This window comes from Chenopodium quinoa, unplaced genomic scaffold, assembly GCF_001683475.1.
Source record: "Chenopodium quinoa cultivar QQ74 unplaced genomic scaffold, ASM168347v1, whole genome shotgun sequence".
NCBI classification, from domain to species: Eukaryota; Viridiplantae; Streptophyta; class Magnoliopsida; order Caryophyllales; family Amaranthaceae; genus Chenopodium; species Chenopodium quinoa.
In genome coordinates this window covers 1307684-1320787 of record NW_018743212.1, presented here as the reverse complement: position 1 = coordinate 1320787, position 13104 = coordinate 1307684, and the positions used below count along the sequence as shown (strand labels likewise).

Here is a 13104-nt window from a genome sequence, read left to right as displayed (position 1 = left end):
CAGTCGCAATTGTATTGGACCAAAAGTTCTGGCAAAGTTACTGTAAAAGTGAACTGATGAATTAGTGATAATTCAATTTCGACAGAATATCGAAAATTTTGACTTTCTATTAAGATATTGAAATTTTCTTATCAAATCATCAGTCTTTGTACAAATAGGCTGCTTCACACTTGAAAAACCTGGTGAAGCTACAAAAGCTCTAATTTATAACCCTCTAAATGGCTCTAATGATACAATACATTATGTTACAGGATGCCTGAAAACGTTACATGGAGTACACGGGATCAAAAGTAAATTGATAACTTTTTCTCAATATCATCCTGCAAAAAATTACACTGATCTAACAATTGGCTCAGCCTATCAGCTCCCTTTTCATCTTCAAGAATCAAGGGTGTATTATTTTTTCTCGGATAGATATCAGAGTATTGAACAGTATGAATTTCTGAGCAGTGGTTTCTCTCTTCCACCAGATCAGGCATCGTAATCCTGAAACTATTCTCACTAGAAGCTATTGCTGCCACTTTTTGAAGACCCTTGGGAGAAGATCTTATTCTTTTGGAAACAATTGGGCTGCAACTGACCTCGACCATCTCATCCAACGAGGGACGAGTAATGTAGCGAGATTTAGGAACTTCAAGTTCCAACTTGTCAAAAAACAGAGGACTATCGGCTGATAAAGATTCTTCGAGAATGTAAGCTTTACACGAGAAACTTGCTGAACTGTTTATATACCAGTTAAATACTCGTCGGAAAATGAGCACCCAATTTGGGACCACCTTGTATTCTGTGTCATGAAGCTCAAGTCTAGTGTACTTTTGAACCATCAAAATAGCTTCTTTAGTTGCCATCATTAAATTCAACATACTAACTGACTGTATGAAGTATCTGATCAAACAGTCTTGAAGAAATTGATTTTGATCTTCAATATCCTTTTCACTACTGCAGCCTCTACTCAGCCGATATACATCATCAGGAAAAGGTGGCAGCATGCAATTTCTTAATGCAGATATTAACGGCTCTACTTCTTCAGGCGAGCTCCATCCCAAAGTTGGCAAGAACTGCTTCATGGCTTTAAACTCAGCAGTAGCATCATCCAACAATGACAATTCAGGGCAAGGCCACCCAGTTGGATTCATGTTAGCAGCACTAATAATATTATCTATTGATTGATCCAAAGCTTGATTAAAGGCTGAGATACACTGGTATGGACCTACTTCATCACCCATAGGGTCGAGCGCATCCAAGCATGAGTTCAGATGAAAGGAAACTAACTCACGTATTGTTACACAAAAAAGACCAAGTTGTGAGCGTGATTCAGAGGCTAACCACATCAGCCCCTCCTTTAACTTTTGATCGCTAAAAAAACCATGAAACTGCCCTTGACCCTCCTCATTTAGGCAAAATACCATAAAATTGCTGATTCGTGACTTATCAAGGTCTTTAAGCCCAAGATTATCAACTACACTGCAGGAAAATTCTGCAAAGTTAGCTTCGCCAGAACCACTTGTAATCAAAAGAGGAATGCAAGCACCAGCAGGTAGTAATGTCACGAGATTGTTAAGCTGAGCTTTTTGAATGTCCCATGGGAGAGTCTCTGATATGGGAAACAGTATAGCATTAACTCCAACTAGATCCTTCTCGAAAGCACCAGGCTGTGTTTCCTTGATGACAGATAAGCAGCACCTTAAGTCACCAGATTCATCAGAATCCCACTTCCTCCAAACTGACAACCCTGGGGCTGAAATGACCAAATTCTCCACAGATTCCTCTTTTCTGGCAGGAATCAGCTTGTAACGCAACCATTCATTTAGTGACAAATGTGATACAGGACTCCTTGCTTCCATTCCATGTTGCAACCAGGAGAACGAGATTACCTTCCAACATATGCAATTCACACTTTCATTTTTTCCCGCCAGCTTACTTGCCACAAGGTCAGAAACATTCCATCTCACCAAAGACAGCTGGCTCTTTTCATATCTTTCGTTCATAGCTTGATCAATGTTTAACTTCTGGCAAGGTGTAGCCTTCTACACAAAAAGGGACATTAAAAAAATACAGCAGCAAAAATAAACTAGGAAAGAAGATGAAAAGTTGAAACTAACATCTTGGTTTTGCCGAATTGGTGGCCCGAGAGAGAGTGAACTTAAAGCAACATTTGCAGCTAATCTGTTCTGTTCACGGATAAATTTCTTCCTAACAGAGCGCCTCCTCCATAGTCTGCACAGAGAAATGGAATGTAAAATGATGCCCACAGATATGCATAATTAGACTTTTAGTGTACAAAAGCAAAACCTTAGCAAAAGCCTAAGCTTAGCCTCAGCAACTTCTTCGTCGTAGTTTTCAACAATATCAACATCAATTTCCTGCTGCACATCATACAATTCTTTGATTGGCATTTCTTTCATGGACACATTATCTTTTATTGAGCTCACAATACTAGAATTGGTTTCAGAAACAGGTGTTGGCACTTTTACAACATTTGCAGGCACCACTTCTGGTCGTATTGATTTGGGTTCAGAGTGAACCACAATCTCCGGAGAACTTTTAGGAGAACTTTTGACAGGTTCTTTACAGTTATCCTGCCTTGTCCATACAAAATTGGATGAGTTGGCAACTGGAACAAATGGTTGTACAGGGAAACTCTGTGGAGGTTCCTTAAAGCTCAATTGACCAGCATCGGCAATAAAAGAGCCATGTCTTGGGGTTACTGGAGAAGGTTGATTCAGCATGCTATGACTTTGAAAACTTGCAAAAGTGTCAAAGTTTTCTTTTGGAGATTTTGCAGAAACCATGTGATGGGGATCCATGAAAGATTGACTATCACGTGATATCATGTTTGTTGATATTTCAAGACTTGGTTGGTCTTGTATGCTACGTATTGGTGATGAGACAGCTTCAATGTCCATCAGTCCATCATCAGAAACAAGAGGACTCTTTGTTTGTACAGGTTTCACTGCTGCATGGTTATTCTTTCTCTGCTTGTCTGACTGCAGCTCCTTTCTAGGCTCAGATGGCAACAATGTTACTTGATGTGAAGATAATACATCCTTAACAATGGTATCAGATTTCTTTCTGTGAACAAGTGTTGAACACCGAGTGGGATAATCTTTATCATCATTCAGAAATGGACCTTCCTTCACCATATACGGCTCTTCAAATTCCTTAATTAAGAATCCGTGATAATCCAGGAGGCTCTCAATGTCCTCACCCTGATAAATGCACAAATTAACATTTCAATAAAATATCCACTTCTTCCATAGAGGCGGTGAAGGGACAAGGAATTACCTCCATGCCAAGCCACTTGGCAACTTGTGCCACAGGGATACCTTGATTATTCTGCAGACCAGAGTGTAGAGAAGCAAGTGCCTGTGTCCTCAACTGTTCAAGAAGACACAGCTGGTCAGAACACAGTACAAATATAATTTTTTTATATTGAAAACTAAATTTGCATTCATCTGCTAATAATACAAATACAGAAATATACAATGAAAGAAAAAGTTCCCATAAATTTTATATAATTGTCATTATTGTATCTAATAAAATTGAGTCTCTAGTCAAAAGTTTGAATACATCTTGCTAATACTTTGCCATTCCTTCTCTGACAGTAACATGATACAAAATTGTATCCACAGATGAAGGAAGCCTGTACCATTAGTTGACTCATTGGGTTTTAAATCCTCATAAAATCAAATTTTGTGCCACCTCAGCCCCCTTCCATAAAAAAAGTTATAGTTTGCAACTTCCCAGGTTAGGCCTTAAGGATTCTTCATTGCACCAGAATAAAAAGCTATCAGCTCACCCTCTTTGAGCTGCTTGGTTCACTATATCAACTGAATTGAAGCTAAATACGCCTAAGTTAGGTTGCCTTAACTCGTAGCTTGATCAAGTTCATCATAATCGGTGTCACCCATATACAACAAAGCCCTTACACAAAAGGAGAGATTGGCTATGGCCCAAGCTGGTTTAAAAATAAAGAAAGTTTTGACAAGCGATCATGCATTACTGCATTAGTGTCAAGATCAGACAAGAACCGTGACAAGTAGGCATACTTGAATAACTTTCGGAAAATTTTGAAGGATTAAATCTGATACAAGCAGCATCAAAAAGATACCTTTGAGAAGTGAGCATGCATTAGACATGCTTGAAGATAGCGTGCTTTCCTTGCATGCCGGAAGAAAGCTACAAAATTGGCAGTTCTACAGGATCTGAAATACACAGATCATACTAGTCATTATATTACTCTAAAAATGAACTAACAACAAAACTTTCACCAGGAAACAACCTCGCAACATCTCGTGCAAATAGAACATCAAGTGTTTGCCTTATCTCAACCGTCATATTAGCAAGATCAAGTGAGAGCTCTGAAGGTTCTACCTACATCAGTTCATCCAGTTAAAGATACAATAATGTGAAGGTCGAAATTATTTTATTTTTTTTATTTTTTTTTATTTTTTTTTTTTTTGGGGGGGGGGGGGTGTGATGCTTTCAAGCATGGCTTACTTTGTAACCAGGATGTTTGTCCAGTTTAAGGAGAGCATAATAACCACGAAATTCCTTTTCGGTAGGAATAAAGATTCCTCTCTTCCTGTGATCATCATACATCTGAAATAATTCTACAGATGTTTTGTTCATCTGTTCAATATTGAGGTGAGCGTCAAATCCTTCAGAAAAGCCTTCTCCTTTTGAGAATTCGCACAGTTCATGCATAGCTAGTATGTGAAGCCGAATCTGAAAATTTACAAATCAAAATTAGACCTTGAAGGTTATCTCATTTAAGTTTTCCTACCAACGAAAGAAAGGCCGGTCAGCGCACTGAAGTCAGCATAAAAACGCATTGAAGCAAAAGAAAAGAATAGAGAACACATCAGAAACACAGAATACGTAGTTTCCAGAAAATGAAACAGATGCAGCGAGATAACCAATATGTGAATCAAAGCCAGACCAAAAAAATACAATTACAGCACCCAAGAATGCCGCAACTTTCACAAATAGCATGCCCTTAGAATAGAATAGCATTGAATTGGAAATGTGGGAAATCTATGCAGAAACACAATGATCCCTAGATATAACTCAGTTTCTTTTTACTTGCAACAATCCTCATTTCGCGCTTGTCAATGTATTATTTCAGTCAATAATATCTTTAATTATTATCAATAAGTAAGAAAAACAAAAATTTGATATTATAAAAGTATAAATTGTGACAAAACTAACAAGATCCCACATGACTAATTTTCCTTAATTAAAAATCATCAAAGTAGAGTATTTGAGTAGTATAACAGCAATTAAAAGTGAGTCACTGACTAGAGTTTTCCTAACTCCATCAAGAACTCTGTCCAAATCATAATGAACGGCTTTCATTCTAAGTTCACATAAAACCCAAGCACTCCCAGATGTTTCTTCTTTTGACAACAGACCCAATGGATCAGACTCCAGTTCAAAAACACACAGCTCATAAACACACCATCATTGATAGCAAGCACACAGCACATAAACACACTGACATCAATGGCACACAATAATCTCAACCCATATAGCATGCTTGGAATCAATTTTGGTGCTAAGACAGGATGTAAAACAAACCATTTGCTCCAGCATAGTTATGGCCCTTTCATTAAAGATGTGTTGCATTCTCAGGTCCATTCGTATTGCTCTCATCCTATCCCACATGAAATTGTACAAGCGAAGGAATCTATCATCATAAGGTTGATCTAGCAACCCTAGAAGATAATCCATTGTCTTCTCCAATATTGGCAAGGGGCGAATTAACTCTGCTTCCCTTTCAGCAGTTCTATTATACTGCAGTACAAAAAAGGAAAACAGACCCATGAAACATATTAGCAACTCCTAGATCACTGACTATCCTATCCTACAAAAAAATGTAAAGTGCAAATTGCTTGTGAAGTTGGGAGGCATAGCTGACATTACCTTCTTAACAGCGAGTGTCTCAGTAGTTTGATTTCTATCCCCATCCAATCTCTCATACTGATCAAGATCTCCTTTTCGTTCTCGTTCACCCCTTTCTGATTCTGTATATCACAAAAGATTAAAAAAAAAAATATATATATATATATATATATACTCAATAGAAAAACTTTTGAAGTTACAATTTGAATGCTGATGCTGGTCAATTGAATGCATCCCTATTAAGTAAACTCTTGTTTCCTGACAGATAGGCTAAACTGCTACAGCATAACAGCTTGACTTCTACATGCCCTAACTTTGGTAAGAGCAGGTCACACTGCATGCCTATGCAGCAAAAGTGGTTGTTGTCTCAAATCAAGATACTTACGAATGGATACTTGGACGGTTTACACAAGACAAAAACCCTTCAGAGGTCCAGAACAAACTAGACCCATGGTTTGAGTTCCTTAGAGATGAGCGATGATATTCCTGGTGAATTGCAAAATTTCTCACTCGTATCAATCCCTTGACCGCTGATCACCCAAAAAAAAAATAGATGGATATGGATCCACAATTCACCAGCTTTGCTAGAAATAATCAAATTAAATCTTCACTCAAAAGAGTTTGGGGGTTTGGCAATCAAAATTGACAGCATCAGTTCTGTAAACCAAACGCAGGATGTGGAGAGGAAGAAAATTTTAACTTCAGCACTCTTTCCTCAAACAAATTCAAGCCAAGTGTAGAAAGCTGGTCACTGTTGAGAAGTTTATCTATTAATTTAGTCATTAAGACATACCTGGACACATATCAGTACACAACCCCACAATAGCACTGCTTGATAGCAAGTCTTCATTATCAATATCCTGGTTTTCCATTGATCCTGAAGGGAAGTCTCCCAAAGACTTTTGTTTTTCCACAACAGAGCGATCAGCGTTTATTGAAGGAACTTTTCCCTTAGTGACATTTTGACCACGTTGAATTGTGTCACCTCGTTCACTTTCAACTATGTCATGCTCAGTCTTAAAGCGAGCCAATCGCTTTGCCTTGGCTTGTTCTTCTCTGAATCAAAATAACAAAGATTACACTCTGGAAGAGTAATACATATTCAAAGAAATATAGAAGCAATCACTGCTGAAAGTATGGAAAAGATACATAACAGTTGTACCTATCAGTATCATCTTCAGTAGGGTTGGTGTTCATTTGAATAATTTGACCAGCAGAAGAGCTAGGTGATCTAGTTCGCTTCGAAACAGAGTGGCTCGCAGGCTTGGTCATATAAGCATCGCCATTCATTCTATCAACAGATGGAGATAGTTGATGATTATATTGTGAATCAGGTAGTTGACCACTACTCATTCCAATCCTTGACTTAGGAGGAGACAAAGAGGGCCTGAAAAAGATATTAGCACTATTAGAAGTTAGATCAGCACCAACAAAAGCGCATAAGGGGAGAGGTGACACACTGCAGATGATCTGAATCAAGTCATACATGTACTTGTCTCACATTCCTAATACTACATTTTTAGCCAAAGATCATACTACCTCCGTCCTGAGAGTTCTTTATGCTCCCGAAAGTTCTTTACACTTTTGCTTTTTTCTATTTTTGGCAAACACCTTTCCACACTCTCATACTATTTCTAACTTTTAACTTACAGCCACCCACCTTTTTCACTCTCCCACTATCCACCTTTTTCTTACACCCACTCACCACATCAACACACTCTCGCCAATTGCATTAATTTGTGTGCAAACAATAGCCGTAAAGAGCTTTCAGGAACTGAGGTAGTAAATTACATAATCAGACATAGATAAACTGGCAAACAAACAGATAAACAAAACAAGCTTAAAATGGGAAAAGCAAAAGAAGAGAAATTAACTATAAATTATACTTTATAAATCAATAGAAGTTTATAAACACCCCATTTCTGTGACAGTAGTAGACCTTTATTGTCCCCAGAGATTTGTCTCTGCAGACTTGAAGATGAAGAAACTTAACATTGAGAAACATGAATATGACATCCTGACCTAGGAGAACATGACAGCCTTAATGGACATGCCAGTTGAAGAAATTTATTTTAAAAATCTGATGAACAAAGACATCATTCCAATATGAACTTCAGGGATAAGGAAAATTTAACAGTCTCATCATCAAACAGAAATTAAAGCTTTATAAACTGCATCGTCTTATGAATGTCCAAAAATTATTTCAGAGCAAAAAGATTGTCTCCTTTGTCAAAAAAAAAAAAACTTCAGTAATCTTATCCAGCTTGTCCTGTACAGATTTTGTGATTCAAAACCCTACAAGTGTCTAGTTATATGCATAGCTGAATCCAAAAACAATACTGTAAGTTTGTTGTGTACCAAAAACACCGCCAAAAGTCACAACACTTATTCAGTATCAATGGCTCCTTAATAAATATGCTAAAACCTAACAATGTTTGATTAATCCTTAACAAGTTATTAAACTAATCAGGCAGACAATATATATTTATGGCTTTGATTGATATGTCACTGTTACTACAACTTAACATTTCCGTCTTTTGCTTAATGGCATTTCAAGGAAACCCCTTATCTAGCCTGCTTTTGTGCTAAGAGCTATGTTTAGCAAGCTAATGTGAGCAGATATGAAAGACATGTCAAACCACAGCCCAAGAATTCATCCTCACCAACCCCCCAACAATAATAGCCCCTTCCCATGTTGTAAAAAGAAATGCTAGCCCCTAGGCAAGATAAATAGGTACCTCCCATTTTGTAACACCCAAAGCCATTGCCAGAAAAAGTAAACAATAGTTCATTCAATAATGAACATCAAATGGAGATCAAGTTAGATGATATTTTCAAGATGGTAAATAAGTTGGAAGTCACTAATTGAGATTCTTTGACTTAAGGAACATCATCAAAATAATCCTCACTAAATGTAGTTTCTATGATAAATTTCCTGAAAAATGGAAGAATATATACTACCTCCGTTTTATGTGCAACAAAGGGGTATAATTTGTGAGACATAAAATATTCCTTTGTTGCGTGTGTGTGTGTGTGTAATTGGATGGCTCAGCCAAAAATAGGAATCCAAGCAAACAAGGAATGCTTTTAGTTAGAAACGCAACCCCTGAGGTTGACTACGCAGATATACAAAGCTTTCAAGACATATAAGGCATTCAAGGCAGTTTCAAACAAAGCAATTTTGATTTCTGAATAAAGGCAAGCACATTTAATATTATGTTCCAAGAGTTGACAGTACTAATTAAAAACTGATCATATTAATCCATGAAGTTGTGAACTTTGACACAATTGTAGTTCAAAGTTTCAAACAGAAAGAAGGTGAGATAAAGAAAGGAAAACAGAAAAGGGAAGAATCATCAAACGCGGTACAATCCAGGAAAGTCCAGAAAATCTTACAGAAGGTTTCCTCTCAAGAAAAGTATCATCAGTAACATATAATGCATGCAGCCAGGATTACCTTCAGAATCTACAAAATTAAGTACTATGTTGGACTCAGAATATATGACATATCCAAGCCTGGCATGAATATATGATGTGATTTGAGCCCAAAACTGACAAACCCATCACAGCAGTTCTGTCTGTTTCTTTTTTTTTAGTTTGTTTTGTGTGTGGGTGGAGGGGGGGGGGTAGGAAAAATGGACAATGAGGACACCATTACACATGTCATAGATCACATAGTTTGTTCGATCTCAGACCAAAATAAAAAGAAAGTTGACATTGAAAATAGTTTACTCCACCTTCTAGACACATCTCGGTGAACATAAGAACTCCTCTGAAAATCATCCTCAGGAGACAGTTCTTTTGAATTCCAAGCATTAACATTTTTTGTTGGGGAAATGCTTCTTTCATTTTGTGAGCTAGTGGTGCGGCCACCAGGTCTTCCAGGGACACCCCAAGTTTGAGAAATTGTAACAGGTCTATCAGAAAGATAAAAACCATCAGCGTGAATCATAATTTAGTAATAATAACCAAAAAGTTAATATTCAACCAGCAAGGCCCAGAAAAAATATAGCAGCTACCTAGATTGTAATAAGGCCCCCCCCCCAAAAAAAAAAAAAAAAAAAAAAAAAAACCCTGCTGACTAATACCCTTCGTCATATTAAGCAAGTAAGAAGGTAAAACTACTGACTAATTAGCAATGGAGCATTGACAGACCTTTGAGAATTATCCCAAGAAGGTTGGGGATGGATTGTTGAATGACTTGCAGCAATAGTTGAAGAAGGTGACTGTCTTCTCTGTGTAGTTACACGGTCATGATAATCAGAGGAAACATCTGCATTGCTAAATCATGTGGAACAATTGAGATTAGGAAATACATTCAATACGGAAAGTACCATAAAACAGATTTTTAAACAAGAAGATAATTTAGGGAGTTCAAAAGGTCCCTTAACAATTTTTCAAAACATGTAATAGCTCAAAGTTCAGCATTCTAACGTTGGAAAACAAGAAGAAAAATTGTTGAGCGTACAGAAAACAGAAACAAATAATTATGACTTGAAAGTTGTAAGCTCTACCTCCCAACTTGTCAGTAAAGCAACCAAAACCCAAGTGAAATTTGAAGACATACTGAGGTCTATAACTGTAGGCAAAAGACGGATCAAAAGCCAAAATTCGATAGTCCAGCATGACAAGTCCATGAATCTAAAAGGTTGCCAAACTTGCCTTTACTGTAGAGAACATCGCCAACAATGTAATAATTTTAAAATAAAAAAAAATAAGAATAGTCCAAATACCGGTGGCTTTGAAGGATTTTGATAAGGGTGTAGAGTGACAAATGCATAAACTCCTCAAATTCAACCAGGGGATGCACAATATATAGAGAGAATGCTTGGCACAGTTTCTGCACTTTTGACATCTACTCGTCATATGAGAAGAAATTTCACACATACACACAGAGGAGAGGGTATTTTGACTTGTAAAAGATAACCATTGCCCCTTCTCATCCAAAACACAAGTAATTGTACATGTATCTTCATATAGCTCCCACAAACGCAATCAATCTAGCAATTACAAGTTACACAGCAGGGTGTTGACTAGACGTTTACTTGCTAAGTGCACGTGCACCTCATATTATAATGAAATTACACAAAATTAACCTTAAATATATTGCACTCATTACAGAGGGAAGGAAAAAAAAAACTCACGAAGGAAGGGCCAAGACAAGCTCACCGTTCCATGATATCACTACCAGGATCTTGCAGAAAATCGTCATCATACCGAATAGGAGGTGATCTGGACCTTTCCGGATTTTGAAAGTGTGGAAATTTAGAAGACGGGCTTGTTCCAAGATCTTGCGGAGTAGATGGAAAAGGTCTCTTATGACTTTGGTTACCAAAATCTCCAGCTGCTGGGATTAGCTTATCACCCCTATGCAACAAAGGGGCTCTAAACACAGGAAAAGGAAAACACAACGTCCGCTAATTAACAGTATTTCAAATTGATAGTAAAAATAAAAAGTAAGGAAGTACTAAATTAAGGAAATAACACCTAGTCATGAAGACTCCCCATAAAACAAAAATGTATGCACAATCACTTGAAATTATGAAACTCAAATGTAGAGTTGATAATATTACTGTCAGTGGGCATAATGCTTTCATCCCATAGCTAATTTTCTTCGAAAATCATCGGGATAATGATAATTAAATTCACCAAGTCGCTATTCCCCTAGTTTAACAAAACTATGAAATCAATATACCATGATTTATCAAGTCCTAAAAGCAAACTATGCTTCGATTATGGATGCTGTAATCTAAATCACTATAAAGCAAATAAAATAAAATGAAAGCAACATGATTATGATCTTACCTAGCCGGTGCAGCGTATGGCTGAGACGAACTTGTTACTAAACGAGCGTTATGGCCATTATCAATAGAAGAAGGCGGTCGTGTTCTAGCATGAGCATCAAACGTCCTACAACCAAATTAAAAAAAAAAAATCCAAAGGCAGTATAAGAAAACAACAATAACCTTTATAAAAAAAAAAAAACAGCTCAAAGTCTTCAACAATGACTAGATATAAGAGATATACCGGGGGCTCGGAAATCGTGGACTGGGACCGGCAGAGAAACCGGAATCGGGAAAGGGAGGAGGAGACGGAGTCGGCGACGGAGGACGAGAGAAGGACCCGAAAGAGGTTGGCCCACTTGGTGGAGCAATCGGCCCTGAATTCTTCCCGAATCCAAACGACATTGCTCAATCTCCACCCCTTTTTTCTCTCCTCTCAAACAACCAAACTAATCACAAATTTGAGTAATAGTGACCTAAAATTCAATTTTTTCTTCAGTTTCAACTGTAACCAGATCATTCATACAGCCAGAACTAAAAAAAATCAATGAAAATGTAAATCAAAACTTGAAATTTCCCAAATTCATAACATAAATTAGCAAGGAAATAACCTATAAGTGGAATCGTTATTGAGCTTACAAACGACGATGATGAGATTCAGTCTAGTGTTATTGCGATTGATTTCTCGGAATTGTAGGAAATAGGGAGGAATTTGAAAGCTGAGTAATTAGGGATTAATGGCGGGAGAATAAATTTGTGGAAAAATTAGGGTTAAAAAGTCGATCGATTGAAGTTAAATTGATTGAACAAAGGATTTTAAATAAAAAGGGGCGGTTTAGAGAAGACGCTAACTACAGTCACAGAAGGAGAGAATAGAAGAGAGGATTTGAGTTTGAAGTTTCATTCTCAAATATGATATTCTCAATTTCTCATAAAGTCATAATCTCAGTCGACCCACCCACGACCTATGGTTGGTACTCCGTAACTATGGGTGCTAATCGAGCAAGTTGATCACGAGTTGAGGGAGGGGTGTTCGATTCGACTCGAAAACTTTTTATACGTGCTCAACTTATGCTCGCTAAAGTTTTAAGTCAATAAAATCTGCTCGACTCGTGTTCACTTTATATATTTTTCTTTTTATTTACTTATTTTTATTTACTCTTTCTTTTTTGATAGTATAAATTAACTCATATTAAGTATTAATTTTTTTATAACATGGTAATTTTGTTTGCAAATTATATATTAATAAAAATATATTATCGAGTTGCTCACGAGCTTATTGAGTCGAGTTAGAGCTTGCTCAACTCATGCTCGTCAACATTTCGAGTCAAGCCAACTTGAACCGAGTTTTGATTGAGTTTTGACCAAGTTGAGTTTGAGTTGCTCACGAGCTGCTCAACTCAATTAGCATCCCTAT

The 13104-nt window shown here is 37.2% G+C and overlaps 1 protein-coding gene across 5 annotated transcripts; it reads right to left on the bottom strand.

The window, feature by feature from the left end:
- Positions 1 to 87: 87 nt before the first annotated feature.
- On the bottom strand, positions 88 to 12609 carry LOC110734303 (SAC3 family protein B-like). 5 transcript variants are annotated; one of them, XM_021914395.1, is made up of 17 exons: positions 12299 to 12608; positions 11932 to 12192; positions 11710 to 11814; positions 11074 to 11289; positions 10060 to 10185; positions 9642 to 9821; positions 7067 to 7291; positions 6698 to 6960; positions 5926 to 6026; positions 5581 to 5796; positions 4501 to 4728; positions 4283 to 4374; positions 4112 to 4205; positions 3286 to 3378; positions 2293 to 3209; positions 2103 to 2217; positions 285 to 2027 (listed from the first exon to the last, which is right to left on the bottom strand). In XM_021914395.1, exons 2-17 carry the CDS (start codon positions 12090 to 12092, stop codon positions 285 to 287), a joined length of 4875 nt encoding a protein of 1624 aa, XP_021770087.1. In that variant the 5' UTR covers positions 12093 to 12192; positions 12299 to 12608. The 5 variants fall into 5 exon arrangements, with proteins under 5 accessions (XP_021770089.1, XP_021770088.1, XP_021770090.1 ...); XM_021914394.1 differs by having other exon boundaries at positions 11932 to 12163; XM_021914397.1 differs by having other exon boundaries at positions 88 to 2024; positions 11932 to 12609.
- Positions 12610 to 13104: the final 495 nt, after the last annotated feature.

Excerpts from the sequence above, each read along its gene's own strand:
- LOC110734303 (XM_021914396.1), bottom strand. The coding sequence starts at position 12,092 with ATGTCGTTTGGATTCGGGAAGAATTCAGGGCCGATTGCTCCACCAAGT. Across the intron at positions 7,292-9,641 it reads CACCGAGATGTGTCTAGAAG|GCCCTCTTTGTCTCCTCCTA; the intron begins GTGGAGTAAACT and ends TATCTTTTTCAG. Across the intron at positions 4,729-5,580 it reads TAACTATGCTGGAGCAAATG|ATTCGGCTTCACATACTAGC; the intron begins GTTTGTTTTACA and ends GTAAATTTTCAG.